This window comes from Xyrauchen texanus, chromosome 5, assembly GCF_025860055.1.
Source record: "Xyrauchen texanus isolate HMW12.3.18 chromosome 5, RBS_HiC_50CHRs, whole genome shotgun sequence".
NCBI classification, from domain to species: domain Eukaryota; kingdom Metazoa; phylum Chordata; class Actinopteri; order Cypriniformes; family Catostomidae; genus Xyrauchen; species Xyrauchen texanus.
Window position 1 is genome coordinate 3345877 of NC_068280.1, and position 19360 is coordinate 3365236.

Below are 19360 nucleotides of genomic sequence, written 5' to 3' on the forward strand. Positions count from 1 at the left end.
CTGTGATGAAGCGTTCTAAAAAGCCTTCCACAGCGTTGCCAAAGAGACCGTCAGTCGACACCCGGGTGTTGAGGAGGGCGGTTTTCTCAGTGTCATGTATCTCTGTGAGAGTTATCCAAATATGCCGCTCCAGAACCACCAGGTTGCTCAGCGCTTTGCCGATGGCCTGAGCAATAGCTATCATGGCTCACGGTGCCAAATCTGTAGCGGTGTGGTGCAGAGCTATATGAACAGCTCTGGATCGGGGCCTTGCTCATCCATTTGTTTGAGGAGCTTAGCTTGAAAAACCTGGAACACCGACATACTGTGGAGTGCTGATCCAGCATGGCCCGCTACTGTATAAGCTGTTCCAGCCAGTGTGGAAGTCAGTCAACACTGCTTGGAGGGGTGGCCGTGACGGGATTTCCATCTCATAGCGGTATTGTGGCAGAGGTGTGCTTCGACTGCTTGATCCACCGGGGGAAGCTTTGAGTAGCCCTTTACTCAGCGTGGTCCACTTTAGTGAGGATGGCAGCACCTCCGACCTGAGTGTGTGAAGAGTAGGGGCGCACGCCAGTGCTTTGAGAGCTTCTGCATGGGAAGAATGCTGCACTCCTCTGGACTGCGGTCTGTTGATGATGACCGGTTTGCAAAAAACATTCATCCAGTCAAGACTTTTCTGGCTCTTCTGGAGGGGACCATTCAAGACCGAGCTGGCAATGGAAGGGGTGGTAACATTCGCCTAAAGCTGCGAGTGACACAGCATCATCCCCATCGTCAGTGATGCCAAACATAATGAACGAATAAACAAAGAAATAAATTTGTGCACAGTGAGTGTCTTTGATGGCGATGTGGGGAGCGGTATGCCTCTCGATGCAGGCGCTGAGCACAGGCAACAAGTCATCCTGTTCACATCTGGCAGAAGTTTCAAGTTCCAAATGCGTTCCAAGACGAAGACGAAGTTCGCAGTCTTGAAGGAAGTAAATTCAGAAGAAATGGTGACTGAGCGCCTGCTTATATAGGCCGAATGCGCACCTAAAGGGGCGGGACTCCGACACCATTGCCAATCAGAGGATTGGTGTGATTGTATAAGGGCTTCAACAAGGTCGTGCAGGACACTTCCCATAGTGCTTACACCAATGTGTGTAAACTGAATTGATAGGGAACTGTGTTTACATGAGATTTGAAATAATCTGATTATTCTCTCATTTTGACATCTAAATGTAAACAGTCATGCTCTCAATATATGGATAAGCCGGTAGAAACCCCTGGTATTTACGCAAAACTGATATAATGGGCAAAAATCTATATTACATATTTTTGGTAGTCAGCTTGATAAGCATAAATGGTGTAAGATTGTGCATGTAAATGCCCTAACAGCATTGAATGTGAACAAATATATACTTAATATTATAAGATGCTAACTAGCTAACTAAAGATGTCAATGGCGCACTTTGCGCAATAACAATAAAGTTGAATCTATTTTAATCTCATTTTAAAATCTTTTCAGCATTTTGTCACGCTAAACCACCTCTTGTTGGAAAATGTAGCTTGTTACTGGAAAAGTTATACTATTTTTTGAAACAGTAGAAAGTAGTCACGCTACTGAAATATACGGTAAATAGCATTGCTACTTTTAGTTAGTTACTCCCCAACACTGCAATGTAACATTTGCTTTTCAACTAACTATGAAGACTTCAGCTTTTCTGTGCAATCTCCTTGCTTTTTTATGGTGTGATCTAATTTCACTCAGAAGTGTAGAACCAAATGCTTTCTATGATCTGGTCTAGGACCAGTCTAATGTTTATCTGAGTCAATCATTGAGAGGTTACGGAGGGTCAGTACAGTGACGGTTGGGACTGAAGTTCAGAGGACTGATAACAGGACTGAACTACGCTGGCTTTCACCTTGTGCAATAAATCCCAAACAAAAGCCAACAGCTGCAACTGCACTGCTATCTTTGCTAAAACATCTGCTGACTGTCTTAAAACATGCCATTAACCGACAAGTCAAATTCATCATGGATTGATCGAGATCAGCAAAGTGGTTACTAAAGCTTTGTTCATAATGCACCCAATACCGGTCAGTGTACTCAAAAGAAATTAGTTTGTACTGTCTGAGCAAAACCTGAAATTTCTGCTGCTGAAATCAGTCTACGCTTGTAGAATTTCAAAACACTGCCCCCAGTGGCCAAAGCTGGAAGTGTTGTTAAACTTACGGGCATGTTTGTGCTTCATTTTCGGAGAGAAATATCCACAAAGTGGTGCCAAAAGTGAGTTGTATTTTTAGTTGTATATGATGTAATAGTCATAAGAAATGCATATTTGATTAACTCTACCCCCTCACCCAAACTCCAATCCTAAACCTAACCGTCAGTGCAGTAAAAACGTCATATTAGAGTGAAAATGCAACCTCAGAATCGTGCGAATCATACCTTTCACAGCCATAGTCTAGTTTGAAAATGTGCAGGTATGTGTACATGTGTCTACACATTCAGAAATGGTACAGTAGCTGAAACTTAGCAAACTTCGAGAAGTACCAGGAAGTAATTACATTCACATAAACAATGGTGAGCATGATTCGTATGTTGCATTTTTGCTCTAAAATGTTTGATGGATAGGTTTAGGGTTTGGGGTGTATGTTTAATAGCATTATGCATACATGTTGACTATTACATTATTTTCACCTAAAAAAACTCGCTTTTGGCGCCACTGTGTGGACATTTTACCTGGAAACTCCAGCTTTAACCACTGGGGGCAGCGCTTCGAATTTTTAATTAAGCACAAATTGATTTCAGCTACAGAACTTTCAATCTACTGTTGCCGAATTCACAGTGAGATCAGAGGTAAACAACCATGTCTCAAAATGAATCTCCCTTCATTTCAGCACGTTTGAAAAGCTACCATTTATCATCATTAGTATCTTAAACTGCATCCTACAAACAAACAGACATTTTTTATATTTTAAAATCAGCTATCAGTACTCTTTTGTGTGTAGCACAAGATAGGCACAACTGTATTGCGACATAAGTCTTACTTATGCTGATTGCAGTGTATGCAATAATAAAGTAGACTTTGATTTTATTAGTTAATTCATAAACAGTAAATGTCCAGGGCCATCCTGTGTGTGCTGCTAATCTATGACATAACACTTGGTGCAAAAGATACAAGGCTAAAGATGACAAAACAATACTTAATTGGTGAACGGATAACCTGATGAACAGCTCATTAAAAAAGGGAAGTGCTTTGGCAACTGTATGTAAGTAACTGGGTTTATTTAAACAGCATATTGAGTCATTCTAAGAAAAAGACTTAAAACAGTGTCAAGCTGTTTTCGAGGCAGAAGGAACAGTTTTCACAGAGGATTACGGTTAGTTGCAGACCATTGACGTAGGATTGTTTGACTGAGATGGTGTGGTAGCACTTTGGTGCCAAGTAACTCCAGTACAGAGCTGACCAGAGAACAACAGCATCTGATTGGACGGCTCCGTTCACACCTCCCATATATCTACTATGGGAAGAGAGGGAGGTGCGGGGAGTGAGACAAAAGCGAATGTGTCATCATTTCATTCAGGAATCAGTTCCATTTGAGCTAGTAAAAATGTCCAAGATCAAATCAATGCAAATAATAGAGCAGCTTTACTGGCCTCTGTGGTGTAAGTAGACTCAACAACAGTGTGGTTCAGCATGACCAAGCACAATCTGCAGGGGTCTGTGTGGAAATCATCAAACAGTTCAACGAGGTTAAGACCATAAATTCAGCAGTAGTTTGAGAAGAATTGTAAGAGATTGCAGATTGCAGAGATTCCAGTTTCTACTTAAAGCAACAAAAACCATGCTATTTAGAGAAATCAACATAGCTATGTAAAATAAACTTTTATCTAACATCTACCAAAACAATTTACAAAGCATGAAAAGTAGGTACTTTTAAACACTTAAATTGTCTTGGCCTGTCCCGCTAAAGGTTTCGAACTTCTCGACTGTTTCCGACAATTAAAATCACATTTGGTGGTGGTGTAGTGGTCTAAAGCACATAACTTGTAATCAGAAGGTTGCTAGTTCGATCACCACAGCCACCACCATTGGGCCCTTGAGCAAGGCACTTAACTCCAGGTTGCTCCGGGGGGATTGTCCCTGTAATAAGTGCACTGTAAGTCGCTTTGGATAAAAGCGTCTGCCAAATGCATAAATGTAAATGTAAAAAAAAAAAAAAAAAATGTGTTATAAATTTACGGGAGTTTCGTTTATCCAGTCATAAACCGCTTAAGAATAAACCGATCTACACGGGTCGATTTTTACCAGTTAACCCGATTTTGCGTCGCATGTAAACAACTTTACCGGCTTAGCCAATGAATGCATGTGTTGTGCGCATGCATCTTTATGGTTTGACGTCAAAAGCCTAAAATAACTTGATGATTTCAAATATCATGTAAACATGGTTTACGTCATATTTTTTATATAAGCTGATTTTCGGGAGTTATCAGCATACTGGTGTGCATGTAAACAGACTCGCTGAGCACCTTTCCATGCATTCTTATTGCTTGATATACTGACAACGTATAAGGACATGCAATCGCCTTGAATGTTTTCTGCTATTAGCATAAGGTCATAAACGGTTTAAGCAAAAAACGATCGACGCGAACACTTTTTGCCAATTACCTCCATTTGCCATTGCGTGTAAATATATTTACCAGCGTTCTCGCAGTGTGCTCGAGTGTTGTGCCCGTACCTGTTTATGTTTTGACCAATTTTCTTTCTCCCCAATTTGGAACGCCCAATTCTCAATGCGCTCCAAGTCCTCATGGTGGCGTAGTGACTCGCCTCAATCTGGGTGGCGGAGGACGAATCTCAGTTGCCTCCACGACTGAAACCGTCAATCCGTGCATCTTTGAGTGCGTTACCGTGGAGATGTAGCGCGTGTGGAGGCCCGTGCTATTCTCCGCACAACTCACCACACGCCCCACCGAGAGCGAGAACCACATTATAGCGACCACAAGGAGGTTATCCCATGTGACTCTGGCCTCCCTAGCAACCGAGCCAATTTGATTGCATAGGAGACCTGACTGGAGTCACTCAGCACGCCCTGGATTCAAACTCGCGACTCTAGGTGAGGTAGTCAGCGACAAAACTCGCTGAACGACCCCCCCCGTATTGACCAATTCTAACTCTATTACAAAATTTTTTTTAACAACCAACGATTTCATTAATATGTTCAAAATGTATGTATTTTAATAGAAAAACTAGTTTGAATTTTTTTTAGACATGATCACATGGTTGCAATATTTTGTCCACTATTCATGGAAACTGACAAGTAAATGAACCGCAATAAAGAACAAAACAAACAAACGAGTTTCTGAAAAATTGACAGGATAATTCCATATATACCTTTAATTACCGGTAGTGGTCCGAATCATTTACAGGTCAATTGTAACAATTCACATTAAATTGTAAACTTAAAAAAAAAAACAGCAGCATAAAATGACATAAAACAAGTTTTAAATAAAAAACAGCTTAAAAGATGAACAGACATGCCACGTGCCTCTTATTGGTGAATACACACCAACTTAAAAACTGCACACGGCCGTTGTCTTCACTATATACTACACATAGAGAATGCCTAAATATCTGATATTTAAACGTTTCTAGCTATCAAACATCCTCATTTTAATGTAGAAGAAAAACCAAAAGTGCATGTGCAAGAACAAAGCTGAAATGAGAAATATGTTGATTTTATGAATGGATTTAGTTGCATGGCTTCTTTTAAATGATGATCCAACAATTCCAGCAGCAGACATATAGGAATAGTTCACCCAAAAATCCTTATTATTATGGTCTGTTCCACACACAAATCTATCATATGGCTGCAGAAGACTTTGAATATATCAGTTATATGCTACTATTTATAATACTGTATTGGTGTTTGCCCAATCAGGACTAGTAAGCTATTCTAGATACGATTACTCTGATAAACTGTCTAACTATTAGATACTATTAGTAATCATTTCTGTATATAAAGTACACACATCGTAGTATACAACAGGTGAACGTGTCCTTTCAGTCTTTGTACAGGTAAAAAGGTCAGTCATTCTGTTTGTTACATCATTAAAAGGTTTACTATCACACCGAGTGACCAGCAAAGATCAAAGATTAAAGTCATTACAGTCATTCCATAACAAGCTCGTATAAACATGATTTAAGTGGAGATCCACAGGAGAAAATGAGAGGGATTTACATTACTTACTGTAGATAAAGAATAACAGCTTCAGTTAAAGGGGTAGTTCGCATACAAATGCTGTCATCATTTACTTATCCTCGTAAAACCAAACCTGAAGACGTTTAAGCAGAATGTCCAGACTGCCCTTTTCCATATAATGGAAGTGAATGGGGACTGGGGCTGTTATGCTTCGAAAATGGCAAAAAAGCACCATGAAGTATCATTAAATTAGCCTGTATGACTGGTGCACAATATTAAGTCTTCTGAATCAATATGATCATTTAGTTAAAGGAACAGACTGACTAAAATCTCAGTCGTAATTCCTGTCAAATGAAAACATTCATTGACGTAAATGTGCGTGTGGCAGGGCGGAGGGCGGGGCCGGGTCGTTATCCTACACACCCGGTCCCGTATTAGGCTAATTAAGCCTCGGTGAGGGTTAAAGGTCGACTGCAGAGGATCGGGCGGGAGAGAGAGATTGTTAGCGGACATGTCCATCATGTGTGTGTTCGTGTCTTCTTTTAAGTTTATCATTAAAACTATTATTTATATTGTCAAGCCGGTTCTCGCCTCCTCCTTTCCATTGATCCCTCTACAGTGCGAAAGCGAGATTTGAGAGCTATGATGAAGGGGAAGATTTTCAGCATATAACAACTTAATTGCGATTTGTTTCGCACACAAATCTACTGAAATGTCTTCGGAAGACTTGGAATATAGCGCACGAGTCTGAAAATCTTCCCTTTCAAATCTCATTCGTACTTGCGGTCAATTGAAAACATACAAACGTGTCGAGAGGTTGCATTTGAATGCAAGTGCAAATGTGATGATGTAGGTAAAGATGTTCAGTGAATAATGACTTATATATATATTTTCCTGTTTGTTGAACTATTATATGGCTTCAAATGACCTGAAATACAGTGCACAAGTCGTTTGGATGACTTTTATGATAGTTTTATGGTGCTTTTTCTCATTTCTGAAGCTAGAAAACCTTGGTCACCATCCACTTTCACTGTATGGAAAAGAGCAGTGTGAACGTTCGGCTAAGTAACTTCATTTGTGTTCCACAAAGAAAGAAAGTCATTCAGGTTTGTAGCGACAAACAAGGTTAGTTAATGACAACATAATTTAAATTTTTACTTGAACTATTCGTTTATTCTTCAAAGTTCAGATAAAGTTTGAAATTGTCTGTTTGTACCACGTTAGCCAGATAGCGAGATCTCATAATCACTGATGGACACGTGCGGGCGTCCCACCTTTCGAACGTTCTTAGCATTAGTTATTCGCGCATTGATCTCTACGGGTTTCTCAAAGTACTGCACCAGGGCTTGTTCGGTGAGCACAGAGGCCAAAAACTGCTCGAAGGTGATGGCCCAGTCTTTATCGATGCTAGCGCTGTGAGGCAGGCCCCCTGTCCCATGATGCCCTGCCCTCCCACTGTTGCGTATGAGTACCGTATCCTCCGCAATGTCCTCACACTGAAGTTTATCATCCATTTCGTGCGATCCTGCGCTCAGGACGGAGTACGACGACATGGATGTGTCATCTTTGGTCTCATCGTCTGAGATGAGCATGGCGGACGATGTGGCCGTGTCTTTGGGCGACGAGTCCTCAAGTTTGATGTCCTCCAAGGGTCCCGTGATGCAGGAGTTTATCTCGGCATCGCTTGGAACACCCAGTGGATAGACGCAGGGATTGCGAAGCTCTTTTTGGGGTTTCCTTCTGCAAGCTGGGATCTGATCGTCCTCTTCGTCGTCGGCTTCGTCGTCATCCTTGCTAGCGGGACTACAGAAGAGCTTTCCTACCTCGCCCATCTCCAGTAATAGACTGGTGACCGTGGCGGTGGCGTGGTAGAGCTCCTGCTCGTTGGGGTCTTCACTGAACATGTTATATAGAGTCTTGCACAACTCGATGAACTGACTCTGACAAAAGGAACAAGATGCAAAAAATTTAATATATATATATATATATTTATATATACACACTGGCGGCCAAAAGTTTGGAATAATGTAATAAATGTGAAATATGTCTCAATATAAATACGAGTTAAAACATTTTAGTTTGACTGCAGTGGTACCTGGTTGAGTTTGGGAAGATCCTTTATGTTCTCTAGCTTTGATTTGGTCTCCTGGTTCCACAATCGGAGGTACGTACGGTAATCTGGAGTGTGCATTTTCTTCACTACATCAAAAACACAGAGAAGCCCAATTAATTACGGCACCTCCGAGAGGAGATGAATTGGATCTACTAGATTTGTGTGACTCCCACCTTTTTCGCTCTTAAAAGTGACTCTGACAAAACCATCATCCCTCTCAGACTTGTTCTTGGGGTCGTGACCTGTGAATGAGAGGTGAAAGCCAATTCCCCATATAATTAACAATACATGCACTTAGAATGGGAAAGGTGTACTTCCGGAAGTAAATCCGGACAGTAGTGAGTATGCGGTCGTACCGCTGGATGTCTCAGGTGTGATGTCCTCAAAGAAATACTGTGTGGCTTCACAGGCCGAGTCCGGATCCTCCTGCTCATGATGCAACTCTGAGGAACAACAACACAAACATTCAGACTCTTCTAACTGGACGACACTACAGGCAAATTATTTTTCTATGGAATGATATCAAACTGAGATTACATTTAAAACAATTCTATTACAGTAAAAAAGTCTATTAATGTTTAATATAAAATGTTCTATTACCGTTATGACTGTGTATAATTTGTCTGTTTCTAGTCTACCAATAAAACTAAATTAATTATATTTTCTGAGCATGTCCGGGTCATATTTCTAGAGGTCGACTAATAGTGGGATTTTGCGGATATGATGACTAAGGTGGTAGGAAAGGCTGTTAACCGATGAATTGACCGATAGTTTCTATAATCGATTTATAGAATGTCTAAAAAAATGTCTTATTCTTTTTTTTACCATGGTTGGAAAATACAAGAGTACAAAATGAATAAAATCCCAATAATAACCAGGAAAAATTCAAATGTGGTGCATAACGAAGGAATTTTAAGTATAAACATGGCCAAAAAAACACAGGGCACTCTTATTTTGAAATTATAAGATGATGAAAAAACTATTGGCAACCATCGACATAGATTTTTGCAGATAACAATAGTTAAAATAATCAACTATCGGCAAAACCGATATATCGGTCTACCTCTATTTATTTCACCCCAAATATCAAAAGAAAGAAATGAGAAATGATAGTTTTTGCTTAATTGTCATGAAAATTGTCAAAGTCCCAAATAAATACAAAATACAAAAATAAATCTCACACATACACACACACACACACACACACACACAAACAGACACACACACACACACACACACACACACACACACACACACACACACACACACACACACACACACACACACACACACACACACACACACACACACACACACACACACACAGACAGACAGACAGACAGACAGACACACACACGCACACACGTTGTGTTTCCATGTTTTATGGGGACTTTCCATAGACATAACGGTTTTTATACTGTACAAACTTTATATTCTATCCCCTAAACCTAACCCTACCCCTAAACCTAACCCTCACAGAAAACTTTCTGCATTTTTACATTTTCAAAAAACATAATTTAGTATGATTTATAAGCTGTTTTCCTCATGGGGACCGACAAAATGTCCCCACAAGGTCAAAAATTTCGGGTTTTACTATCCTTATGGGGACATTTGGTCCCCACAAAGTGATAAATACACGCTCACACACACAGACAGACAGACACACAGAGACAAACACAGTTCAGTCACAATATTAAAACCACTGACAGGTGATGTGAATAACATCGATTATATTGTTACAATGGCACTTGTCAAGGGGTGGGATATATTAGGCAGCAAGTGAACAGTCAGTTCTTGAATTTCAAGAATGGGCAAGCGTAAGGATCTGAGCAACTTTGACAAGGGCCGAATCGTGATGGCTAGACGACTTGGCCAGACCATCTCCAAAACGGCAGTTCTTGTGGGGTGTTCCTGGTATGCAGTGGTTACACCAAAAGTGGTTCAAGGAAGGACAACAGGGTCAAACAGGGTCATGAGCACCCAAGGCTCGTTGATGCTCATGGGGAGCGAAGGCTAGCCCGTCTTGTCTGATCCCACAGAAGAGCTGCTGCAGCACAAGTTGCTGAAAAGCTTAACGCTGGCCGTGATAGAAAGGTGTCAGAACACACAGTGCATCACAGCTTGCTGTGTATGTGGCTGCATAGTCACAGACCGGTCAGAGTGCCCACGCTGACCCCTGCCACCGCCGAAAGAGCCTACAATGGGCACGTGAACATCAGAACTGGACCATGGATTAATGGAAGAAGGTGGCCTTGTCTGATGAATCACGTTTTCTTTTAGATCATGTGCACGGCCAGGTGCGTGTGCATCGTTTACCTGGGTAACTAGATGGCAGCAGGATGCACCATGGGAAGAAGGCAGGCCGGCGGAGGCAGTGTGATGCTCTAGGCAATGTTCTGCTCTGCTGGGAAACCTTGGGTCCTGGCAGTCATATGGATATCACTTTGACACGTACCACCTACCTAAACATAGTTGCAGGCCAGGTACACCCTTACATGGCAATGGTATTCCCTAAAGACCGTGGCCTCAGTCAGCAGGACAATGCGCCCCGCCACACTGCAAAAATTGTTCAGGAATGTTTGAGGAACATGATGAACAGTTCAAGGTGTTGACCTGGCCTCCAAATCCCCCAGGTCTCATTCTGATTGAGTATCTATGGGATTTGCTGGCCCAACAAGTCCAATCCATGGAGGCTCCTCCTCACAACTTACAGGACTTGAAGGATCTGCCGCTAACATCTTAGTGCCAGATACCACAGGACACCTTCAGAGATCTTGTGGAGTCCATGCCTCTACGGATCAAAGCTGTTTTGGTGACACAAGTGGGACCTACATGATATTAGGCAGGTGGTTTTAATGTTGTGGCTGATCGGTGTATATTGTCACTTACCTGGAAGCACGTGCATCTTGTACAGGAATTTGAGTTTCTCCGTCAGGTCACCGTGACATAGCACACCTGCAATACAAACCGTTCCTTTGTCAATTAGATCATATTAAATGTGTACAAATCCGAAACACCCAGATGAATCTCAGTTTGAATGGAAATGCTCATTTACTCAGGCCGTTGATGAACTCTCTGAAGTTTATGAGCGCGTCTGCGTTGTGGTCCAGCAGACGGAAGAACCGCAGAGCCAGATCATCAGCGTGTGTGCCGCTGGCCCAGGAGAAGAGCAGAGCGAACAGCCCCTTAAACTGCTCCATGTCCATGCGGTATTGTTCAAGGTAAGGCAGGCTCGGGTCGTGACGGCTCATGGGGTTACTGGTGCTGCCCCAGTAACAGCTGGTCAGATGCTCTGCCTGATGGAAACAAATAAATGGACGGCCCATGAAACTTTCAATTATAAAGCCTTGGGAGGAGAATGTGATTTGGATAACTATACAGCGGGGTTCATTATAAAGTACTGTATGTTATGAGCAGAAAAACGTGAATGAAAGTGGAAATATTAACATGCATTTCTCATTTGCCTGAGCTCCAGCTCACCTTAAAGAGTGAGTAGAGCTCCTCAAGTTCATCAATGCTGAAGGCCGTCTCTGTCACGATGGTGCGCACCTGGAAAAGAAGTTGAGAGACAAACATGACCGTTAATATTCACTGTGTGGAAGCAAATGGGAGAATCGTACAATATTTATATATGCAGAGTGTATATTTACCACGTTGCGTTTGGTGGTGTCTTCAATGGCCTGAATCACTCTCAGTCTCTGTTTGAAGCGCATCTGCTCGATCACATCTGCCCGAATAGAGCCAAACTTCTGCAAATCACAGAGAGTGAGTTAGAATGGTGAGTTAGTGAGTGCATGCTTGTAACAGTGAACATACCGCTAACACATAAGATCTCAGATGACAAACCTCATATGAACTGCGGACGAGTTTAAAGATGTCCACCTCAGGATGAGGCTCTCCATTATCAGTGAGAAGAGAGTGGAGGTGTGGGATCGGTGGAAGTGTGCTGTCCTTATTAGTCACACTGTCCAGATACCTACAGCACGCACACACACACACACACACACACACACACACACACACACACACACACACACACACACACACACAACAGTCTCTAGAATTTACTCTGAATGGTGCCAAAAACAAAAAACATCCAGTGAGCGGCAGTTCTGCAGACGGAAATGCCTTGTTGATGAGAGAGGTCAATGGAGAATGGCCAGACTGGATAGAGTTGACAGAAAGTCTGCGGTAACTCAGATAACCACTCTGTACAATTGGTGCTGTTTTGGCGGCACGAGAGGGACCTACACAATATTAGGCAGGTTAGTTTGATGAGCATGGGGAGCGAAGGCTAGCCCGTCTGGTCCGATTCCACAGAAGAGCTACTGTAGCACAAATTGCTGAAAACCTCAAAGCCCATAAATGCATATAGTCAGTAGAATATGGTTCTCGTACCTGCCCAGTATAGTCATGGCTTCTCCATCATCTTTACAGCTCAGCAGTTGATGTATGTTAGCGTCAAGCACGGACAAAGCGAGCTGGAAGATGACTTTAATGCCCTCATAGAAGAAGCAGTCAACCACCACCACAGCACTCTCGAAGGGCATGACGGACAGGAAGAGCGTGAGGAACCAGGACAGGGAGATGGTGGAGATGACGCCCAGCGCCTGCATGCAGTCATACAGCTGAGGCACGTGCACATTAGCCAGCTCTTCAAACACACCCTGATCCACCAGAGCACCTGACAAACATACACAAGACACACATATAACACAGTTCAATCTTGGGATTATAACAATGGATATCAGGTATCGATGTTCAAACGAAGAGCATGAATAATCTGAAAATCCATATTTTCATTCAGCCCTTAATGAAGTATAATATATTACAGTGGAGCTCACCAACAACTCTGGTGTTGTAGTAGTCTGGCAGCATCTGCTCACATAACGCTACCAGCAGCCAAAAGGCTTCTTCCTCTTTAGCGTACAACAACAGTACCGAGGTCACTATGTTCATGGCCTGTGAAAAAGATGTGCATTAAGACTACAGAAGGTCTGCATTGTGTATGTGTATACAAAGTTTGCGATCATACCTGGCAGTAGCCAATATTGGGGTTGCGAAAGGCGTAGGCAGTGAGGACTCTACGCAAGGCGGCGATGCCCATCTCGTTTTGGAAGGCTGGATGTTCAGGCAAAGACCGGTGTAAGTCTCTCTCGATCTCCTCTGTGGCCAGATTATATTTCCCCATCGACCTTTCCACCAGATCCTCGTAATAACCAGGATGAGTTGCCATCTCGTTAACCGCCCCTGTTCAAACCAATATACACACTCAACATCCAACCAACCAACTAATGCGGTTTACATGTGAACCACTCGTCTGGCATTAAACATACCTATTTCCCCCCAATTACTTTAGGCTAAATATGTAATCCTGTTACTTGTAACCCTTTCAGTTACTTGTTAACCTTCCAAAAATAACACGCTAAAAAAACATAAGGAATATTCCTACCATCTGAGCAACTGAAGCTTAAAGTCCAACCTTAACGTTTTTACGAGTGCCAGTCAGTAGGGGGCAGTAAGTGCAACTCCAACAACAGATCATTGGAAAAGAGTGTTACGGATCTGAACCCCATTGAGCTTTTGAGGGATCAGTTAGACTGTAAGGTGTGTGAGAAGTGCCCGACAAGACAGTCACATCTATGGCAAGTGCTACAGGAAGTGTGGGGTGAAAAGTCAAGTGCTACAGGAAGTGTGGGGTGAAAGGTCACCGGAGTATCTGGACAAACTGACAGCTAGAATGCCAAGGATCTGCAAAGCTGTCATTGCTGCACGAGGAGGATTTTTTGATGAGAACTTTTTGAAGTAGTTTAAGAAGATCTGAACATTTTCACGTAATAATATAGTAATTTTTCACGTTATTAATGTCCTGACTATACATTGTGATCAGTTGGATGCCACTTTAGTGAATAAAAGCACCAATTTCTTTCCATAAGAGCAAAATCTGTACTTTATTCCAAACTTTTGGCCGCCATTGTATGCGCACTACACCACAAGGTAATATATATATTTGATTAAAAAAAATATGCAAAATAAAACACGGTCTGTAAGAAATATTCATGAACGCTAAATGTGTTTTCTGACTGTTTTCTGTGTTAACATGCGACTCACCAGAAAATAAGAGCCAGAGTTCTCCTCTCATGTTCTCCGGGATGCCCTGCAGCACCAGGTCTTTGGTCTTCTCCGTACGGTACATACACACTCCCTGTCCGTACTCTGCAAAGTGATTCTTCCATGCCTGCTCCTTCAGAAACTCTTTAGCCTGAAAACAAGCAGGTAAACAAAGAGCGTTACACTGCTATTCAAGTTCAGACGTGACGAGTCTTTGTGATCAAATAACAAACATCCAGCGAAATCCAGTGAACCGTGACCTTAATTACCTTCCTATTATCAAACTGCAAATGTGGTGCTATTAAATATGCTTTAGATTAGACAAACCCTTGGAGCAACAATTCATAAATATCCTCTTCCTCTGAACACAAAACACATGCGTCTTTGCAAAAAGCACACATACTTTCCCTATTATACGCTTACGTTACACTCAGTGAACACTGCATGAGTGTTTTTAAGTAAATGACTTTGATTAGCAGACGTTCAGCTTATTGGTTGCAAGGCCAGCAAAGACAACAAACTGTGCATGTTTTATTGAGTTTCACTTCCTGTGTTCTATTCATGTGTGTCTGCTTGTAGTACACAAGTATCGTCCCAAATGTAACATGTTTGTAACATGTATTTACTACACAGAAGCATTCACTGTTTAACAGCTAAAGGAAAGTGACATTTAACATGCACGCTATGTGTTGCTGCTAGATTTAGCATGTTAGCCAAGCTCCGTTCAACAACACACACACACACACACAGTGTGGGGTGATGGTCAAGCATTTAACTTACATTTGTAAGTGCTGTCTTTACTAAAGTTTCACAAGTTGCTACATTCTCCATTATTTACAATTGTTTTGTCAAACCAGCAACGCAGCCTAGAAACTCCGCCCCTTCTGCTATGTATGTTAAGCCGCGAGCCTACATTCCACACTCCGTTTTGACGGTTGAAGAAGTAAGTCCTCCGGGTACTCATAGTGCACTTCTTTTTGTTGCATTTTCAATGTTAGCATACTTCTCGCCTTACGTTCACTACAAAATGACGTAGAATAGTGCAGAAGTGTGCGGATTGGGATGCACCCTTTGCATTTTGATCATCCGCACAGTGAAAACCGTACTTCTGATCCGTTAGAAAAAATATAGCGTCACGATTCAAAACAGTCTAAAGGTCTGTGCCAAGTTTGGCGGATATAGCTTGAAAGGTCTAGGAGGAGTTACATTTGATTTAGGGATTTTGAAAAACCTATAAGAAAGTCTGTACAATAACAGTATGTTGGCTTTGTCAAGTCGACATAATTAAACAATTAGGCGTCTTTTATCATATTGCTTTAGCTGCCATTTAAAAAAAATAATAAGCCACTTAAGTGCTTTACAGTGATTTTACCATGGTTAAATGGGATGGATGGATGGGTCTGTGGGTGGATGGATGGGTGGTTAGATGGATGGATGGGTCTGTGGATGGATGGATGGATGGAAGGATGGGTCTGTGGATGGATGGGTGGGTGGTTGGATGGATGGATGGATGGATGGATGGGTCTGTGGATGGATGGGTGGGTGGTTGGATGGATGGATGGATGGATGGGTCTGTAGGTGGGTGGGTAGATAGATGGATGGCTGTATGGATGGTTAGATAGATAGATAGATAGATAGATAGATAGATAGATAGATAGATAGATAGATAGATAGATAGATAGATAGATAGATGGATGCATGGATGGGTCTGTGGGTGGATGGATGGATGGATGGATGGATGGGTGGGTAGATGGATAGATGGATGGATGGGTCTGTGGGTGGGTGGTTGGATGGATGGATGGGTGGGTGGTTAGGTAGATAGATAGATAGATAGATAGATAGATAGATAGATAGATAGATAGACAGATAGACAGATAGATAGATAGACAGATGGATGGGTGGGTAGATGGATAGATGGATGGATGTCTCTGTGGGTGGGTGGGTAGATAGATAGATGGATGGCTGTATGGATGGTTGGATGGATGGGTGGGTAGATGGATGGATGGATGGATGGATGGATGAGTGGGTGGTTAGATAGATGGATAGATGGATGGAAGGATGGGTGGGTGGTTAGATAGATGGATGGATGGATGGGTCTGGATAGATAGATAGATGGATGGATGGGTGGGTAGATGGATAGAAAGATGGATGTCTCTGTGGGTGGGTGGGTAGATAGATAGATGGATGGCTGTATGGATGGTTGGATGGATGGGTGGGTGGATGGATGAGTGGGTGGGTGGTTAGATAGATGGATGGATGGATGGATGGATGGGTGGGTGGTTAGATAGATGGATAGATGTATGGATGGATGGGTCTGTGGGTGGGTAGATAGATAGATAGATAGATAGATAGATAGATAGATAGATAGATAGATAGATAGATAGATAGATAGATAGATAGATGGATGGGCGGACAGACAGATATTGGTGACTTGGACTCGACACAGACTCGAGATCTAGTGACTTGACTACATCACTGCTGTGCATTGTGCACAATGTGTTACACTATACACTTTGCGGAACACATTTCTGTCGTTGTACTCATGTTCATTTATGGTTATATGTGGGGTTTGTGTTTATATATAAAGGGAAAAACAATACACATCTAAAATGAAATGTTGTCAGTAATACTGTGAAGGTATGTCAACAAGCATGACGGTGTTTGTGTATGTGTACCAGTTTGGGGTTGAATTCCTCTGGGGATCGGCGGCGGTACATGGTCATCAGTGCTTGTGTTGCCGTGGGAACTCTGTTATCATTGAGATTAAACTGCCTCTCACTCTCTCCCTCTGAGCCAAGGGCACTACACTGAGGACTACAGGACAAAATGCTGCCCTGCTGCGAGTACACCTACAAATACAGTATAGTATAGAGCAATACAGTAGTAAAAATACACATAAGTACCTATATACAATCAAACAAACAAAGGTGTGCTCACCTCATCGTCTGAGCTGCTGAGGCTGCCTGTGATTTCCCGCTCAAAGTAGATTTTGGAAGTGGTCTGCTGAAGGAAGTCAGAGATCCGCTGCACCAGGAAGTCCCGGTCTTTGAGATTGGCAAATAGGAAAGTCATTTTGTTTTTGGTGCTGATTGACAAGGGGCTGGGAAGAACGTTAGAGCTATCAGCTTTCTCAACGATGGTCACCTAATGCAGAGGGAGAGGCGAGGTACATATTTCAAACAGCATTCACAAACCGTTTGACTTCAGTAATGTGGCATAAACCTACATTATTTATCACGATAACAACACCTAAAAACCTTTTAGTAAGGGTGATTAGTTTAAAAACCCTTAATTTTGGCACATGACACAGTTGTAGCTGTTTTCCTTGTCAGTGGTGGTTAGAATGTCAGGCTGTTTTTTGTTTTTTTTCTCCCCTTTGCTCCCCAATTTGGTATGCCCAATTCCCAATGCACCCTAAGTACTCGTGGTGGCTTGCCTCAATCTGGGTGGCTGAAGACGAATCTCAGGTTGCCTCCACGTCTGAGACCGTCTATCCACGCATTTTATCACGTGGCTTGTTGAGCGTTACCGCGGAGACCTAGTGCGTGTGGAGGCTTCATGCTATTCTCCACGGCATCCACGCACAACTCACTAGTCGCCCCACCGAGAGCGAGAACCACATTATAGCGACCACAAGGTGGTTACCCCATGTGCCTCTACCCTCCCTAGCAACCGGGCCAATTGGTTGCTTAGGAAGCCTGACTGGAGTCACTCAGCACGCCCTAGATTCAAACTCGTGACTCCAGGTGTGGTAGTCATCGTCTTTACACACTGAGATACCCAGACCCCAGAATGTCAGGCTGTTTAGCTGTTTGAGAAGTTTTACTTCATTGCGCTTAAAGGTAAAGGGTTAGGGTTAGGGTTAGCGCAAATGATCCCGCTCAGCGCACTCCTGTCTCTGGAGCGCAAATATCGGGAAGCCTGCTGGACTCGGTCGCACTTGCGTGGTCCACAGACAAACACAAACGTGAAACACAAACACGCATGTCAGATGAGAAGCATATTTAGCACTTAAGAAGTGCTGAATGCAAGATGAATGTCATAGAATTTGCTTAATTTCATTGAAATGTTTAATATCTGAAAATATTGCATTGCAAAATCTCATTTCATCGCCACAATATATATATATATATATATACGTCATATCGCCCAGCCCCATGTGACATCAAGTGAAAAATATTTAACAAAAAAAATGTCATTGCACTAAGACAAGCTCCACAATTTCATAGCAGCAAGAGTGAGCAAACACCAACATATTCTGACAGGTCTATTGATACTAACAGCTCAATATACTGACCTCTCGAAGAGGGATAATCAGACTGCAGATGGTCTCCTCTTTACTGGTGAAGCAGATGTAATTGGTGGAGACAAACATCTGTCCGAGGATATGCATCTTGTTGAAGGGGGTCCACAGTGTGCAGTCTGTGTGGCCGTCCAGTTTCTCGTCTTTGGGAAGACGGAACAGAGCCCGGTATCGCTCGCTTTTAGCCCGGGCATCCAAGTCCCTGAAGTTGACATATGGAAAAGAAAAACAAATGCTGAAAAAGGGCCGTTGTATGCCAAAATACACAAATTAACCAGAGTCAAAGTGTTTGTAAGGAAAACAATGTCCTCAAACTAAAAAAATTAACACTGCCCTATTTCCTATGGCATTTTCTATAAACATTTATTGTCAAGATATCTGACTTATTGTTTTTTTTTTATTATTTTAACAAGGGCTGGCGATTTAACGCATTGATTTCGTGCAATTAATTATATGAAAAATAATGCTTAAACAAATTTACGCAATTAATCGTGCTCCCAACCTGTACTAAAATTCCGTAATAAGGAACGTTCCTACCATCAGAGCAATTAAAGCTTGATGTACCACCTTGATGCAGTAGGGGGCAGTCAGCCCGCCCGCTGTTCAGGTAACACGCCTCATCAAACCAACGAACAGGCAGCATACGGCCTTCCGCAGACACG

General features: G+C 42.4%; 1 protein-coding gene across 1 annotated transcript in view; it reads right to left on the reverse strand.

Moving 5' to 3' along the window:
• Positions 1–5358: 5358 nt before the first annotated feature.
• Positions 5359–19360, reverse strand: part of LOC127644420 (TBC1 domain family member 9-like) — a 32485-nt gene continuing 18483 nt past the window's right edge. The window contains exons 6-21 of the mRNA XM_052127587.1: positions 18693–18900; positions 17333–17539; positions 17071–17244; positions 14396–14546; positions 13320–13534; positions 13129–13246; positions 12683–12968; positions 12131–12260; positions 11935–12033; positions 11765–11833; positions 11340–11580; positions 11174–11239; positions 8641–8727; positions 8458–8526; positions 8267–8370; positions 5359–8111 (exon numbers count right to left, since the gene is read on the reverse strand). Coding sequence (XP_051983547.1) covers positions 7392–8111; positions 8267–8370; positions 8458–8526; positions 8641–8727; positions 11174–11239; positions 11340–11580; positions 11765–11833; positions 11935–12033; positions 12131–12260; positions 12683–12968; positions 13129–13246; positions 13320–13534; positions 14396–14546; positions 17071–17244; positions 17333–17539; positions 18693–18900 — 2944 coding nt within the window. The 3' untranslated portion in view covers positions 5359–7391. The remainder of the gene's footprint in view (positions 8112–8266; positions 8371–8457; positions 8527–8640; positions 8728–11173; positions 11240–11339; positions 11581–11764; positions 11834–11934; positions 12034–12130; positions 12261–12682; positions 12969–13128; positions 13247–13319; positions 13535–14395; positions 14547–17070; positions 17245–17332; positions 17540–18692; positions 18901–19360) is intronic.